General features: G+C 46.4%; 1 protein-coding gene and 2 long non-coding RNA genes across 9 annotated transcripts; all 3 read left to right on the forward strand.

Annotated features, from left to right (window-relative positions):
* Nucleotides 1-41: 41 nt before the first annotated feature.
* Nucleotides 42-1986, forward strand: LOC132471145 (uncharacterized). 5 transcript variants are annotated; one of them, XR_009528774.1, is made up of 6 exons: nt 42-170; nt 942-999; nt 1271-1321; nt 1400-1443; nt 1702-1765; nt 1852-1986. It is a non-coding gene; the product is annotated as an uncharacterized LOC132471145 (long non-coding RNA). The 5 variants fall into 5 exon arrangements; XR_009528778.1 differs by lacking the exon at nt 1400-1443 and having other exon boundaries at nt 1852-1877; XR_009528776.1 differs by lacking the exon at nt 1852-1986 and having other exon boundaries at nt 1702-1807.
* Nucleotides 1987-6473: 4487 nt separating this feature from the next.
* On the forward strand, nt 6474-16375 carry LOC132471142 (RNA-binding protein 38-like). Of its 2 annotated transcripts, none has more exons than XM_060070222.1 (4): nt 6474-6981; nt 9099-9222; nt 9473-9527; nt 14503-16375. In XM_060070222.1, the coding sequence occupies exons 1-4, from the start codon at nt 6769-6771 to the stop codon at nt 14873-14875; spliced, it is 765 nt and encodes a 254-aa protein (XP_059926205.1). In that variant the 5' UTR covers nt 6474-6768; the 3' UTR covers nt 14876-16375. The 2 variants fall into 2 exon arrangements, with proteins under 2 accessions (XP_059926205.1, XP_059926204.1); XM_060070221.1 differs by having other exon boundaries at nt 6478-6981; nt 9099-9237.
* LOC132471146 (uncharacterized) lies at nt 9534-11719 on the forward strand. Of its 2 annotated transcripts, none has more exons than XR_009528780.1 (2): nt 9534-10688; nt 10762-11719. It is a non-coding gene; the product is annotated as an uncharacterized LOC132471146 (long non-coding RNA). The 2 variants fall into 2 exon arrangements; XR_009528779.1 differs by having other exon boundaries at nt 9534-10684.
* Nucleotides 16376-17026: the final 651 nt, after the last annotated feature.

Genomic DNA, 17026 nt, shown 5'->3' on the forward strand with positions numbered 1-17026 from the left:
ATTCGATTTAATAAGTCCACTAGAGTCGGCCCTGAACAATTCGAGAAGGGTCCAGCTGCAGGCTTGGGCGTTCCCGTCATGACACAAAAACGCCCATCGGGCGTTCCCGTCATGACACAAAAACGCCCATCAGGCGTTCCTGTAGCGTTTCATCGATCAATCAAGAAGAGGTGAGTGAGTTTCGCAAGGCTTGCTTTTTTGGCGGTTTTACCTCGTAGTAACTTTCCAGAAAAACGAAAGAGTTATGATGAGAGATTATGTCAGTAAGTATGATATTGTTTATTTGAGAACATTGGCTGTGAAGTATTCTCATTTAAATCACTGATTTAGCTGTGGTATCGTTGTATCCGAATTCGAATCCGATATAAATACTCGTGACAAGCATGGTTCGGTAGCAGCGAATGCTATGCTATCTCGTCCATAAACGTTGCATATACTATTCAGAAATCAGCAACGTTTAAGACGGTTTGTAGGTAGAGGGTAAAGTTTGCAGCGAAGGCTTTGCCGATTATTTTACTGTGAGGTTAACATTACCAAAGTACATTGTTAAGTTGGATGTTAAGGTGTCAGCTGGCAGCCTGGCATGGTAAGAGGCATGACATCGCGGCCACTCTGCTTCGTTGTGGTGACACACACATCTGATTAAACTGTGCATCGTACTAGTACGTCTAACTAACTAGTATGTTTACATGCATGGCATATCAGAGAATTCTGTCTGTTCGGTCGCTGCGCAACGAATGAATAAAGATCGTTAGCACTCTGAAAAACAGATGACAGATGTGCCCGAAGTTACTACTTTATTACCTCGCTGATGACCAACGTTTAGGAAAACATGTACTTTTAATTCACCCTTGGGTGAAATCGAAGCGTAGTGTGTACCGAATGCGTGTTGATGATGATGCATATGAATTGCAACTTACACGTCTTCCAAACCTTTTCAGTACCCTGGCACATGCTTTGTCCAATGGACCATGGAAGGGACTTTACTTGGCTGACGAGGTAAAACGTGTGGCTGGCGCACGATTCATTGCATCTAGTAGAGTAGCATTCACTGGTAGACAGGCAGGCCTCTAGATTGTTTATTATGATTTAATTAAGTGTTCCTATGTGACGCTGATGGGCCCTGGTTGCTGCTAAATGCTTGTTGAAAGTGCATTGTGCACTTTTTGTATGTAGCTACAAAATGAGGGTGGATATCACTTTATAGTTTATAGGCATTATGTACTAATAAGAATCATTGACAAATCACATTCCCCTTATACCACCACAGGACGCACCTCACCAGTATCAGAGCAACAGCTGTGGGGTGTTTATGCTGATGGTGAGATGCATTATTTTCAGAAATGATGACCGATGACTAGTTTGCAAAACAACTAACTAATTTGTATGTTAATTTCAGTACGCAATGTATTCTACCCTCAAAAGCAATATGATTTCAGTGAGGTGAGTTCTTTCAAATCTCAATCAGATGTGTAGCATGAAATATAAGGCTTTTAATAATTTAGTCATCCTTACTGGAGGCTACAATTAACATGCATCATAGGTCATACACATTACTTTGTCTTCAGGTACTGCACTTACGGGAGGAGATGGCTACATCTTCACAATAATTTACACTGCCATAGTACACTGCTAAACAGTACTGTAACATGGATTTGTATCAGGCTATGAAGTCATTTAAAGCATAACTTTACTTTTCAGGGGGACATGCTCTCTATCAGGAGGTGGTGGTTGGACAGCTGTTGGAGACCTTTATGCTTGAAAGGTTTATATACTGTGTCCATGTTGCTATTTACTTATTTTTGGTGCTCACGAAGGTCGTAGCCAATACACTTGTCTCTCTGTCTCTAGCCCTGCAGAACTAGCTGGCTCCTTCTTACCCTCTCCATCTCCCCATCTCAGTCACACCTTCCAATCACTAAGCAGTGAAAGGTATTACATACTATGTCCATACTTTTCTATTTACGTATATTCTCTCTTGCTCTTTCTCAGACTTCTGATCGATCAGTGATTCCCTTTTTGTTTAATGGTGTGGGTAGTGTTGGTCTGGGATTGTGTGATTGAATTGAAGGTTGATTATAATCCCTGTTTCTCTCCCTCTCTCTCGCTCTCCTTCACTCTTTTTCGGATCTCTCGCTCTCTCTAGCCCTGCAGGGCTAGCTGGCACACCAAGCTCACCCTCTCCATCTCCCCATCTCAGCCACACGCTCCAATCTGGCACAACAGAGGACAGGCCATTCTTACCACCCGAAGTCCTTCAGCAAATTCTTCAAGAGTCGCTGAGACTGGACATGGCGATGCTTGGCGTGTTCAACAGGGTTTCAAACACATTCCGAGAACTAATCAAGCCTCTCCATCCTTCCATATATTTAAATGAGTTTGGCAGGGGACCTTAAGCTTAATAAAGACAATCTCATATGCATAACGGTTAGAAAGATTTACAACAATGCAGGCTGTGGCAGTGGCCTTGCGCTACGCCTCAAAGGCTTCTTAAAAAAGAAGAATTGGCCAAGAGCACCCCTGGTACTGAGGCACGTTGCATATGGCAGGTTTGTCATAAAAGATGTCTGCCTAGGATAATGTTCTTTTATTACTCCTTTTTCGTTTTATTTGGGACGTCTTTTTTTGCAATCCCTTTCATTTGTAAATGTGCATACTACTGTAGTAAATGTATCTGCCCAGAAATGCTGGTATTTTATTACTCCTTTCTTTTGTTTTTGTGACAAATGCTATACGATGTATAACATACATTTGTGCCTACGATGTATGTTGTAAGGTTAATTGTTACAGAGCAATTACTGTTTTTTGTCTTTATTGAAAACATTCAGTTGGAAAAGTAAGTGAACACTTGGAGTCAAATGGCCTACTGTTTGAGCCTTCATAGTGTCTGGTAACTGGGTTTGAACTGCATAATGTCCCAACTCCCAAGTGTTATTTTAATCTATTCATTATTTAATTTGGGCATATTCTTAAACAACTATATCAAACATCTCACTTATACCTAATACCCTACCTATACTAACCCAGAAGATAATGAACATGAGATCATGGAGCCTCCCTGTAATGATCGTGTTGCATCAAGTTTGATGCAAAGTTTGGGTCGAGATCCGACACATAAATGTAAGTTAACATTCTGTAGGCCTAGCTGGCTAACGTACCCGTATTACGAGATCGAAGAAGGGGGCGCTAACGTCAGTTCTATGCTGCCCATACTACTAGATCGACGAAGAAGAACGGGGCGTTCCAGCCTGCGTAAACGAGAACGCCCACCACACGAGAACGCCGGGGGGGCGTTTTAGTCTGCGTGAACGGGAACGCCCACGACACGGGAACGCCCATTTGTGTCTGCAGTCGGATGATATTGGAACAATTCGGGTAGGCCTGCTTCTTGAACCTCATGAACGTGTAGGGTCACAAGTTTATTATGGCTTCAACCCTTATCCTCCAGCAGGGGGTGCACTCTGTGCAAGAGACCCCGTCATGCTCGAGTCGGCACAATAAACCACAATGACAAGAAGATCAAAGGAAGAGATTGATTCTTCATGTAAGTCTTTTGACCATGCGACCAGGAGATGCTTTAGTGGAAATGAATCACAGTGGGAGTAGCTATAACAAGGGCCCTTGGTGAAAAGTGTCCGAGTTCGCGGAGGATAAGGTGTGATAGGTGTGAAATAACGGCCATTTTATTGCGGTCATTGCGGAGTGTCACCCTGATGTTAACCTGTTGGTCGGTACTTCACAAGGGACCTCCAAGACGGCGAGGGTGAGAAATATAGTCGGACCTTCCTCACCACTCGGTCCCCAGGGCTTTGAAGAGTTCACCCGTCACTAGACAACAAGACTACTGTCTCTTGTACTGTAAAATAAGGCTTTTGATGTGTTGGTCTATGGTCTTCTTGAAGACATATCGGTTTGCTCACAGCATTATTAGTCCAGTCTTGCAAAACGTGAATCAAAGTTTCCCAACTCAAATGCTGCTAGTGCCTAGTGAGAACGTCTGACAGCCCAACTGGGCCATGTTTAATGCATGCTTGTTAAGTTAATTAAGTGCTTCCCTTTATGTAATGCTTAATGCATTTACCTAGTTAATGGACTGTATAGCTGGTCTTGTTAAGGATGTTTTTTTAGACAGGTTTGGCATAGAGAACCGTGTCCCAGTTGTCTCTTTTCCTTGCCTTGGCCCTGAAAGTACACAAATATTTCGAAGGACAAACAAACACACATTTTGCTGAAAGTAGTGCATTTTTTAATGCTGCTTGGATGCAAGATTTATAGCGCACCATTCAGAAGCGGATGTAGAAGCAGTTGGCACCCGGAGTCAACAACTCGGTTAAACAATCTGATCTAGGAACTTCCCTGCATTTAAAAGACAGCCGCACGCAAGAAAAAACGCAGCGCAGGTGCTGCATTATTCTCGTGTTATCATCCCTTTCTCGTTTTATCAGTGCTCTACAACCGGCTGAAGGCATGTAGCTGATGTAGGCTGTGTGTGTGTGTGTGTGTGTGTGTGTGTGTGTGTGTGTGTGTGTGTGTGTGTGTGTGTGTGTGTGTGTGTGTGTGTGTGTGTGTGTGTGTGTGTGTGTGTGTGTGTGTGTCGTTCCCCAGCACAAGTGTATAGGATTTATACTTTCTTGTCCCTCGACCTCCACCTTCACAGTACCCTGCTGAATCATGATTACAGTTTTTCTCAGTCGCTTTGGTACATTCTTGAATTATCCTCAACATTTGCAAAACAGTAAGTGCATTTCTCAAAACAATTCGTACAAATAGCAAAACACATGGATAACCTGCAAAAGCCAGCTTGTTCAAAATCACTAGTTCATCTCTCAAAAGTAAACAACTGTCAATGAACATGCAGTGCCATCAGAATGACAAGTCCTTGTGTCATTGTATATGGATAAGACAGTCAAATTGCTTAGTCATGTTGTCAATACATGTCAATATAACTGAGTGATGTTCTGATCTAAACTATGGCTAAAGTTTTGAAGACAATTATTGTACATTATAAGTTACAGATTAGTGTATGAGGGAGATTGATTGCAACCGACTGGACAAGAATTACATTTACGCTTTTACTGTTTGTAAGCTACTGTAATTTGTTGACAGACCATGACATTGCGATACAGAAAGGAAAAGACAGCACTGCATAGCAAAAACAAAAAAACAAGAAGAAACTAGAAATGTGAACATAAGACAATCTCCTTATGGAAAACTGTCCATGCAGTGCTGTAGGAATAACAGTGCAGTCTTCCTACACCTCCAGACGTTCCTGTCTGTTGGGCCACAAATCCTCATCCATATTACACAAATACCTTCATGAGATGTACATTTGAGCTATTACAGTAAACTGGTTGATCGTTGGTTGATCTAGGGTGCGTCGTACATTTCCTTTATTTAGAGAAAGTAAAGATTCACCTGGGAGTAATTTACAAATTAAGGCCAGATTTCGGAAAAAGAGTAATGGAAATGTATAGAAATATGCTTGACATATTATGACAACTTCTTCAGCCATTTTGCATGTAAAGACTTATGCAATGAACTAATACCTAAATGTTGTGGGGGTGAGACTATTTAACAGAGATCCATTGTAATACATTTTGATCAACATGACATAAGCAATAGATAATGCAGAAAGGAGCAGAGAATTGGACATAATCATTTGCATGAATGGACCAAAGCATTTGCAACTTGTTCAAAGAAATGAGAAACCGCTTTTTTGATGTGCACAAGTGACACAATGATGTGAAGATTGAACAAGTAGTGTTGAGAACTTCAATTCTGATCTGAGAAATGTACCAAAGCGACTGAGAAAAACTGTAATATCATGGTGTCTGCTAACAGGTTTAGCTATACGCACTTGTTGCCATCTAAGTAAAACAAAAACATGGTTTTATGACGAGGGGATAAGCAGTTTGTTGTGACCGACATCACATGTAAGATAATGCATGGACTTGTAACCATATATATTCGAATGACAATGTTTGGCAGTATCCAGCTATGATGTGATCTAGTATTATGATGGCAGCGTTGTTTGATTTCCCTGCTTATCTGCTGTGTTGGCACCCCTTTTTTTTCTCTTTTTTTTTGGTACAATCCTTCTGAGTCTAGGACATTTCACTTCCTCTTTTCTACTAGAATTAGACAAAGCAACACGTGTGTGTGTGTGTGTGTGTGTGTGTGTGTGTGTGTGTGTGTGTGTGTGTGTGTGTGTGTGTGTGTGTGTGTGTGTGTGTGTGTGTGTGTGTGTGTGTGTGTGTGTGTGTGTGTGTGTGTGTGTGTGTGTGTGGCGCGCGTTTTGGATGTACAGTAGAGGCTTTCCTTTGTGTTGTAAAGAAGGACAAAAGCAGGTGCAAGCGAGGACGCTGGTAGGCGGGGGGGAAGGAGGAGGAGCGCTGACAAAGTTGTCACTCGAAAACTGTACCGATAGGTCGGCTGTCCTGAATGGGCGCGGCAAATCCGGCGAAGTACAAGCTACAGCTCTGCCGGAACATTTAACACACTCATACACACTGGCACAGTTACAAGCGGTTGGGATCCTGCTACATGAGTCGAGGCAGGTTGTGTGAGAGACATAGACAGAGCGATACATGCCAGCAGCAGCAGCAGGTTGATTTAAGGAACGCACCAAAAAGGAAAGACATAACGCGGAGAAAATATTTGGAGCACCTGTCCCTGTCGTGTTATTATTTTGTTGCGTTGCCATATTAATCTGGAAAGTTCCTAGAATCAGATTCATTTGTAATCGTGCGGTAGGACTCCGGGTGCCAAATGCTTCTACATCCGCTGATGAACGGGGCCCTGGAAATCATGCATCCCAGCAGTATTCAAAAAGACACTACTTTCACCAAGATCTTTGTCGGTGGTTTGCCTTACCACACGAACGACGCGTCGTTGCGAAAATATTTCGAGGCTTTCGGCGACATAGACGAAGCGGTGGTGATAACGGACAGACAGACCGGGAAATCTAGAGGTTACGGCTTTGTAAGTAACTTACCTCAGTCACACACTCCTAACGTGTTTTGTGCGGGATGATTATTCACGATGGAGGGGATATTGTAAAGATCTTGTCTTGACCTCTGTTCATAATGTATTGCGCGTGTGCGTAATATTCCAGAAAGTTATTTTTTGTGATCAATAATCAACACGCATTGTTCTGATACGGGGCCCACGTTGCATGACCAAGCCATTCAAATAAAAAGGCAGCTTGTCAAACATAATCTGATATAGAGTTATAAATCGCGCTAACGCATTGCTTCTCTTTTCTTGCTTTGGTTGCGGTTATTTTAGCGTAATTAGAATGAGGCTACACTAAGTTGATCAGTCAACTAAGTAGATTATATCTCAACATATGTTTATGTCCCTCTGACCCCCACATGCACTTATTCAACTCGCCCCAGTGCTGGCCGGGCCCCTTTAGGAGCCGGCTTATCGCTCTTCAGCAGTAGGCCTATCTGCGCAGTCCACACGTCTTCTCTTTCTTTATATGGTGCTTTTGGAAGGAGGGAGAATGTCCTTGCTTGCGCAGTCTATGTTAAACACTCATACACCAGGGAAAAATAATGGCCTTTTTCAAAACCACATGTTAATCATTGAATATGGGTTCGCTCAAAGATGAGCAGATTGGGTGAAGGGCAAGTTCACCTCCATGTCACGGCCAGTTTGATCCAATGGCCTTTCTTAAGCCATGAAACATAAGGCGATAGCTTTTGGTGAATAATGGTGCGCAATAAACGATTCATTTCTTCCCCATATACGTCTTTTGAAATATACCCAGTATATCTGGGTGAGTTTTGGATGAGTTTGTGTATAAATCCATTATAACGGCTTTAACTCTCAACTAAAGGGTTTTATGGTCTATTAAGACAAAGCAAGTCATGCAGGCTTTTGACAAAACAGAAGCCTCTGTTGAAATGCAAATATTTACCAGAACCTGGGCGAGATACCCTGCCAATAAAACGGGGACAAGCCAAAGATGGGTAGGAAAACTGTTATGTGTGTGCGTGTTTTCTTCTAACTCAAGACCTGTAAGACAATGGCACTCATTGTTTACGCACAGCTTTCAGGCTCCCAAGAAAAACGTCGGTGTTCGAGTGCAGCGTGTGTCAGTGTGTGTCGAAAGTTGGACAAGCTTTGGGTCATGTAGGTGCTGCCCCTTTGCCTCCACCAAACCACGCTGTAGTGCTGAAACGCCACCCAAGCATAAACAGTCATCAGCACTTTCTGTTCTTTTCCTCTTTGCGTCTTCTCTCCCCCCCCCTTTCTTGTACCTGTTCTTCCTGTTGGTCTAGTAGGCTAGTAGAAGTTATTTTTTTTTCTGGCATTAGTATATTTAACAAACAAAACCAACACCACAAGCACGTACTGGCTGTCAAGTGGATTAGCAGGATCCCTCTCAGTAGGGCTCCACAACACCATGTAAACAAACTCCTTGTCCCTGTCTGTGTGTTCACAACACCGGCCCTGGAGTGGATCACAGTCCATATCTCTCCAGATTTCAAATTCTACTGGTGTCTACTGCTGGAAGCACCACCGTTTTGAAGTCCCTTCTCTCAACTCAATTCCTCTGAGTTGGCATAAAACTGATCCTTCAAAACAGACGGGAACGTCTAATGCCAGCAGGAAGACAGCAGGGACAGACCTGTAGCAATCTCCTTAATATCTCCTCCCTAATTGGATAAGCTCCTTGATATTCATCCCGGATTCATATTTCAGCAGGTCTGCCCGTGCTGTCGTCAAGGACCAGACTTGAGAGCATGTGCTGCTAAGGGCATTCCCCCAAAAACTGCTCCTCTGTGTGTTCTCATTTAATTTATTTTGGGTTGAAAGAAGTCGAGGACATTGTGGCGTCTATGTATGGGCATCTTGGCTCCATCCTGGTTCTAATCTCTAGCAGGATTCCTTATTCACTTCCCCTACCCAGCCAGTGTTGAGAACCAATATGGCTGCAGGGGGATTGGAGGTATTCTCCGGGTTCAACTGGTTATGCCCAAAACAGAGCTTTTGAGCACCACTGGCTCTGTGGCAAGAGGAACAACTATTTGTCTAAACTAGTTGTAGTTTTTCTCTAACGTTGCCTTTTGATGCCCTTCCTCCAACAGGTCACTATGACGGACCGGGGGGCGGCGGAGAGGGCCTGTAAAGACCCCAACCCCATCATCGACGGCAGGAAGGCCAACGTGAACCTGGCCTACCTGGGGGCCAAGCCTCGGAGTATGCAGACAGGTGAGGAGCACGCTGGTGAGCACTCCTCTTTGTTTTCTTCCTGTTCTTTCTTAGCCGATACATTGTGTGTGTGTGTGCGTGTGTGTTTTTTTGTCTGAAACAAGTCCGACCTCTGTCGAGTGCAAGCACAACGGAGAGACACTGCCTGTGCCTGTGTCTCGCTCTGTGCCCATTGTGCATTGTTCCCGTCGTCCTCCTCTGTAAAATGCAAATGCTGTGTGTCTGACAGCCGGCCTTCTATCTCTTCCAGGCCTCTCCATCGGAGTGCAGCCCATTCACCCTGCGCTTGTCCAGAGGCAGTATGGGTAAGCAAATGGGAGTGGGCTTTGCTTCTTTTGGTGCTTCGCTGTATTGGCCTCTTTGGCTGTCTGACTAGGTTACAATCTTCTATTAAGTTTGGTTGAAACGGCATCTATACCTTGTCACCCAGGCTACATTTTTGATGTGTTATTTTCTAAAGGCATTTATGAAATGCGAACAGACCAGACTACAATCTTCTGTTATTAGTTTATCTTGTAGTGGCCTCTATTCTCAATAACCGCCAGGGCACAATTGTAAGCCTCTTTTTATAGCCTCGGTTTTAACCTGTCTGACTACAATTTTTTGCAAAACTTGTGAAATGCCTTTGGAAGGCACCCTGTCAGCTGTTTGTTGTGTCAGCAGGAAATACCATGAAGCCTTATTTTGTGTTTTTATTTGTGTTGTGTTGAGGTTTTTTGTGGGGGGATTTGACAGTTGGAAAGCTGATCGCCTAGCTGTGTCAAAACAATCCAGATGTACATGTGTGACTGCTTTTAGGCCAGCTCTGACTCTACTGTCAGGCATGCGGATGCAAATTTACCCAAGAGCTGCAGCTTCCTTATCAGAAAATAAATCTAATTCTCGAGTCTTTTTATCAAATGGCGCATTATGAAGTCGAGAGACATGTGGAAATCATTAACAATTATAGGTAATTCTCAATCCTAGTTAAGCGATATACAACAGTGCTCTGAGAAAATGGATGTCTAATTCCTCTGCTTCAGCCTCTGACTTGAGTCACAAATCCACAGGTCCATTCCGGCCTCAAATAGGGTTAATTTCCCGGGGGTTAATGTCAGAAGAAGCTGCTAGTTCCCTCTCAGGACTCCCCGTTTCCGTGGTTACTGGTGGAAAAACGGGGCACTAGGGTAGGCTCCTCTGTCGCGTACGTCTTGACAGGTGCTGGCTTCCTATTACAGCCTTAAACACCCCCAACCCCCACCCTGCCCCACCCCTTAATCTCTAGTGACCACTGCCCCAGAGAGAGATGGGGAGTGAGGGAGCTCTACAACACATGTACAGACAGCACGCGAGCGAGCGAGAAAGAGAGCACCTGTTGGCCTCTATAGAGTCCGCCTGGCAGACTTGAGGCCTGGCTTTAAAGAACACACACTCACACAGTGTGTGTGTGTGTGTGTGTGTGTGTGTGTGTGTGTGTGTGTGTGTGTGTGTGTGTGTGTGTGTGTGTGTGTGTGTGTGTGTGTGTGTGTGTGTGTGTGTGTGTGTGTGTGCTGTGACCAGTAGGGTCCGGAAGAGGTCACTGAGGACAGGAACTGTCCGTTGGAGAAGAGGGGCGGGTGTTGGTTATCCCATCTCTGATACCCTTCCTCCATAATGGCACTGAACCGCCACATTCACCCGAGTGTTTTCTTCCCGTTTTTTTGTTTTTTGTTACCGTTTCTCTCATCACAATGATATTCCTACCAAGTGTCAGGCAGCCATTAGATTGAGAACCTGAAAACTGACACCCTTGTGAGACTGGTGGTAAGGGGGGGTTTTCAAGGTGCTTTTGAGGCTTGCGTGGAAGGGCTGGGTGGGGGTTAATGGCAGGGAGGGAAGGAGGGGTGGTACACTGGGGCTCCTATGTGACGCCTTAATGAGCCTCGGTGCACCCTGGGAAACCCACCTCCACAGGTGTCGGAACAAAGCCCCTCGTTTTTTTTTGTCTGTTTTCCTGAAAGAACACACGGCTTATGCGGTCCTTCATGCAGTCCTTCTTTAAATTTCTATCCAGGTTTTTGATAGTAGTTTGAAGCAGAGTGACCAACGTTTGGAGATTAGCCATTAACCGACAAACGTTCTCACGACCATAATGGCTCAGCCGCTCTCTGCCAATGGAATCTCCCCGCACTGCCCAACCCGGGCCTGCCTCGCTTCTGAAAGACGTGATGGCAGAACCCCACCCCCCCACCCCCACCCACTGTCCGGTCGGCATTAAACCCACCAGCTGACCTCCAACCTTTTTCCTCCTCCACCACCACCCCACCTCCTCCCTCCCCCTCAATCCCCCCCAGCGTACTTTGCCTCCTCCTTCTCCTCCAAGATGCCAGGGCCTCTCTATGCACATCGTGTGTGTGTGTGTGTGTGTGTGTGTGTGTGTGTGTGTGTGTGTGTGTGTGTGTGTGTGTGTGTGTGTGTGTGTGTGTGTGTGTGTGTGTGTGTGTGTGTGTGTGTGTGTGTGTGTGTGTGTGTGTGTGTCCGTGCGCGCGTGTGTTATGCTTGTGTATAGATTAATGATGTGCTCTGTACCCGTCTGTGCTGCCACTCCCGGGGGGGGGGGGGGGGGTCACCGGACTTATGTTTGGGTCAAAGCCAAATGGCCCGGGGCGACGCACACAGAGCGCCCGGGGCCGGGGGGGCTCATTATAAGGAGCAGCAGTGAATGTAGGCTCAGCCCGGCCGACAGCACTGCATGTACGTGCGCTCATCCCTTTTAAAGAAGTGTGCTGGGACTCAATGCCTCTTTGTTGCCACTGTGGGGCTAAAGTTCACATGTGGGTTGAGAGCGGCCTTCATTTACTTATGCGTACGCGTTACAAGTGAATGTGCACTCATTGTGTGTGTTCCCAGGGCACTGCCAGTAGCAACCCCCTATCTCCCCCCCCCCCCCCCCCACCCTCACCCTCCCCCTCACCCACCCTCCTCCCTACACTTGGCAGATGCCCCTGTGGAACTATAGCGGGCTGCACCCTTCTATTCTTCCACAGAAAAGTGTCTCTCTCTCTCACTGTTGCTTCACCCCCTCCCCCATTCCTCAGTGTGGTTAAAGCTGGCCACACCAGACTAGCATAGCAGCTCAAGCTGGCCGCATTGTGTTAGCATCTCTGCTGTAGCCGCCGGTAGCTTACTGGGCTCAAAAATGTTCAAATAGTGTGTGACTGTCGTCGATCTAGGCTTCCCGAGTGACTCCATTTCCTCGCCCGTCGTTCTGTTTATTTCTTGGTGGTTTTATTGCAATAATCCCATCCCTGTGGTCTGAGTGTTGCTGGCCTCAGGCCACAGGACATCCATGTCATTGCTTACCGTTGACCCCAGCCATCGTGTCGCACCTCCTTCCCTCCCCCCTGCTCCCAGCTGACCAGGGAGCCTCCGCGTTGGCCGGGGAGACGAGAAGAGGAGCCCCCGGCACCGGGCTTGGTGCCTGGTTCCTGGTTCCACGAGGAGGGGGGTTTGGGCTAAGGCCAAAGAGAGAGTGTCCCTCCCCAGCCAAACCCCCGGCCCACATGCCTAGACAGCGGCCCTCTTCCCCAAGGTGCCCCATGGCCTCAGAGTGCAGTGCAGTGTGGTGTGCTGTGATGGAGTGGTCCTTTTTATCTTCGCCTCTCCTTTTCTTTTTTTTTTTTTTCTTTCTCCCTATTTTTTTTTTCCTCTGTGTGTGCGTGTGATTATGAAATGTGAAGAGGTTGTGCTGATTGTAGCGCAACTCTTCTCCTTGTATGGCATGGTTTTGGGGGGTTTGCAGTGGTGGCCTTGGTGAGCTGTTTGAAGTTCAACAGTGTTTTGGTGGGGGAGGGGGGTTGGGGCCGGTAAGAGGGATGGGGGGGGGGGGGGGGTGCTTAATTCCTCCTGTGCTGTAATCTTGACTAGTGCATGCTTCTCATTGTTTTAATGTTGCTGTGTAGACCTTCAAGCTGCATCTCATGACTGGATTGATCCAGCTCCCTTCCTCAATGTAGCCTCGCCATTCAGGGCCGCATTCTGTATTCAATCTGAATAAAATGTCATTCATCGGTACTGAGATGCAGCTTTGTGAAGGTCAAATTTAATTATTTTGTCCATCGTGTGTGCGTGTGCAGTGAGTGGTGTGCCCTTTCTGGACAAAGGTGTTCTATAGTACAAGATTTTTTACACGCTCTCCTTGCACATGAACATCACTCATCCAAAGCCCAAACTCAACACGCACACACAAACACACAAAGACCTGTACTGAAGTGGATACAGTAGCAATTCCAAAACTTTATTACAGAATAGCTTCCTGTTAATAATAGGCGTGCTGTGAAGACAATTAGTTGGTGGGGTCATTTGTGTTGGAAGCTGTTGTCCTTCTAACTACAGCCCAATGAGTCTGACTCATGAATAAAACTGAAGTTGTTAACTTCCTTTCCTTCTTTAGTGTTTGTGAACAGATGCGTTCTTGTGGGTAAAGGTTCATTTAAAAGGACCACAGACAACGCCACAGTTCTGATACGAGGTCTCTCTTCTGATAAGCTCTCCCCACTTCCCCATATCCACGCACCACGCACACCATGAGAAACACACACGCCCTAACCCCCAGCCCACGTCGTCACCTGTGACAGCCAGCTTCAGATTTATGGGCCAAATGGAGAAATAGAAGACACAGTTCCCTATTTGTGTGTGTGTGTGTGTGTGTGTGTGTGTGTGTGTGTGTGTGTGTGTGTGTGTGTGTGTGTGTGTGTGTGTGTGTGTGTGTGTGTGTGTGTGTGTGTGTGTGTGTGTGTGTGTGTGTGTGAGGAATAGCAGCTGGTAAAACACTCTCCTGGTGCCTGAGCCTGAAAACCTGCCAGTAACGGCTGTCCCGATCCTTCACCCCCCCCCCCCCCCCCCCCCCCCCCCCCTCCAACCTAACAGGTTCAGTAGGTTTTCTAACCGACGAACCGAGAGGTTGACTCAACTTTGCCGGGCTAATCCTTCCTTTTCTCTTTTTTTTTTCCTTTCTTTCTCCCCCATCGGTTTTGTATTTGTTTCTTCCTCAACGTGCGATTAGTCATCGGCAGAGTAGAGCGGGAACCACAGACGAGAGCGGGTTCAGCACACCTACAAAGAGTTTATATTCCACACACCCGCAGTGTTTATATTCCACACACACACACACGCACGCGCGCGCGCGTGCGTGCGCACACACCCCGGCCCTGTGGAAACCGCACTCTTCCTCCCCATCCTCCCTCCCTCCCAGCTGTTCATTGGAGTCCCCCTGGCTCCCTGTTCTGACTCTGTGTCTCCCCCTCTGTGTCCGTCCCCCAGGCTGGCCCAGCAGTACCTCTACCCCCAGGCCTTCGTGCAGCCCAGCCTGGTGCTGCCCTCCCAGGTGTCCTCGGTGGGCTCCAGCCCCTACCTGGACTACAACACGGCCGCCGCCTACTCCCAGTACGCCCAGGCCGCCTTCGACCAGCACTACCCCTACGCCCCCTCGCCCGCCAGCTTCATGGGCTACGCCTACGCCCCCGGCTCCGCCTCCTCCGGGACCAGCTCTGCCGCCACCGCCGCCACGGCCGCCGCCGCCTCCAGCCTGGCGGCCATGCACGCCAGCCTGGCCTCCTCCGGCGCCGCCGGCCAATCACAGGCCTTCCTCCACTACCCTCCGCAGCAGCATGTCCAGCCCGAGCGCATGCAGTGAGTGCGGGGGGGGGGGGAGGGGGGTGGGGGTCGACTGGCGGGCCGGAGACGCGCGGCGGACGGACGGTTCTGAGGCTTCAGAACGCAGCGGGGACACTGTTAGCGTGTCCTTTAGCGGGGGGGTCTTCAGGCATAGGGAGAAGACTATTGCACTATACCATCAGGACAAGTACCTCCTCCATAGGGCGAAGGGGTTGAGGGGGGCGGGGTTTAGAGGCCATGCCTGGGCTGGTTGAGGATACAAGGGGTCTGTAGGGAAGCTGTATGGATGTGTGTGTGTGTGTGTGCGTGCGCATGGATGTACGTATGGATGCGTGTGTGTGTGTGTGTGTGGATGTACGAATGTATGGATGTGCTTCAAAGGGCTTTTGGAAACCTTTTTTCTTTTTGTATAATCATTATCATGGTCTTTTTATTATTCTATAAATGTCGTTATCCATGTTTATTTACCCTGTTCTTATCAATGTATGTATCGTTATTAGTTTTTCTGCTCCACCAGCAGAATCCCAGAGTGAGTCCTGTGGTCTCCTCGATACGAGAGAACTCACGAGCAGGTACACAGCTTGTGCTGCTCTGGGACAATGGAGACACGAAACGGGGTTAGAGAGAGATAAGTGGGGCGGGGCGGGGCAAGACAATTGCTTTGGATAGGAAGGGACACACACACACACACACACACACACACACACACACACACACACACACACACACACACACACACACACACACACACACACACACACACACACACACACACACAAAGAGTAACACACACAAAGAGTAACACACACACACTTTTTATCTCAAGCCTTTCTCCAATTTTTATTAAAGAGGCCTTATAAAAAAATAAACGTTTTTACTAAAGATTTCACACTTTTTTTTGTTTTAACCAGCACTCCTTCGCCTTGCAGCAGAATAAAACAAAGTGCATCCCATAATTAACCAGATCCCTAGTGGCACTAGTGTGTCACATTATTCTGAGGTTCTGGATGGTTCTCAAGGAGGGAGGGTCTGGAGTGCTGGGGTACGTCCTGTCAGGTAGCGGACACTGAGCTAAGACACCAGTGCGTTTCTATAAATGTCCTTTTTATGTTCTTGTATTTTTAAACTGTTAATCTGTCACTCTCCAAAGGTCATTCATTGTACAGCATTTTTATAAATGTTTCAGTTAAACAATATTTATGAGTAGGTATTTATAGGAGATTCTAAGTTAAAATGCTTATTTTTTTGTGTTATTACAATTTGTGGCACTGAAGGTGTAGCCCTCCAGGCTGACCTCTACATCCACAGGGACAATTTTTGTATATCAGCCTAGTTTCTATCCAGATGTCATGTCGGGGAACATTTCTGTGGGTAAGAACAGCACCTAGGAGGCTCTTGTAGGGCTCTCATGCTGAGACACAAATGCTAGATTTGTTTCAATAAGATGTCCTTTACAGTCCATTCAAGGAAGCCATACCAAAAAAAAATAAAAATAAAGACTTTGTATTGTAAAGATTAATGCTTAATGTTTATTTATTTACAACGGTTAGTCTATAGTGTTAGAGCGGTCACCCGTATGATGTGGGTTGTGTGTCTGTGTGTTTGGGTGTTTTTCTGTTTGTGTGTTCACCTCTTATCAGGGCTGGTGTGTGGGGAGGGGGAGGTATAGATGCAGGAGGCCCACTCTTTCTATGTACACACGTATACAAATACACACCCCCCCCCCCCCCCCGCTTGTATAAGGAATGAAATAGAAGAAGCCAACCAGAGTTTGTGAGCAACTTGTTTAGTAGCTTTACTTCTTGGTAGGTTATTCATGGGACCGGCTCAGCTAGTGTTTAAGCTTGAGTCACATGGAGGAGGAACTGATAGCCCACTTTTGACTCGGACTCAGTCTTTTTTTTTTTAAAAAACAATATGTTCACAGCTCAATACAATTACACCTATGTAATTGAGTTAAAATAAAAGTCACTGTTAAGTAGGCCTACACAGCCTAGCTCTTTGAGCATTCATCGGCCAATAGGCAACTCAAACTGGTAATGCATAGAACTACTTCGAGAAATATTTGACTTGCAAATGACCAGAATAATAATTCAAGTCGGTGTAATGAAAATCCACAAGTGGATGATTATGCAAATGACGCTGTTTCATGAGAGGAACCCTTGCAATT

The sequence above is a fragment of the Gadus macrocephalus genome, chromosome 13 (genome assembly GCF_031168955.1).
Source record: "Gadus macrocephalus chromosome 13, ASM3116895v1".
NCBI classification, from domain to species: Eukaryota; Metazoa; Chordata; class Actinopteri; order Gadiformes; family Gadidae; genus Gadus; species Gadus macrocephalus.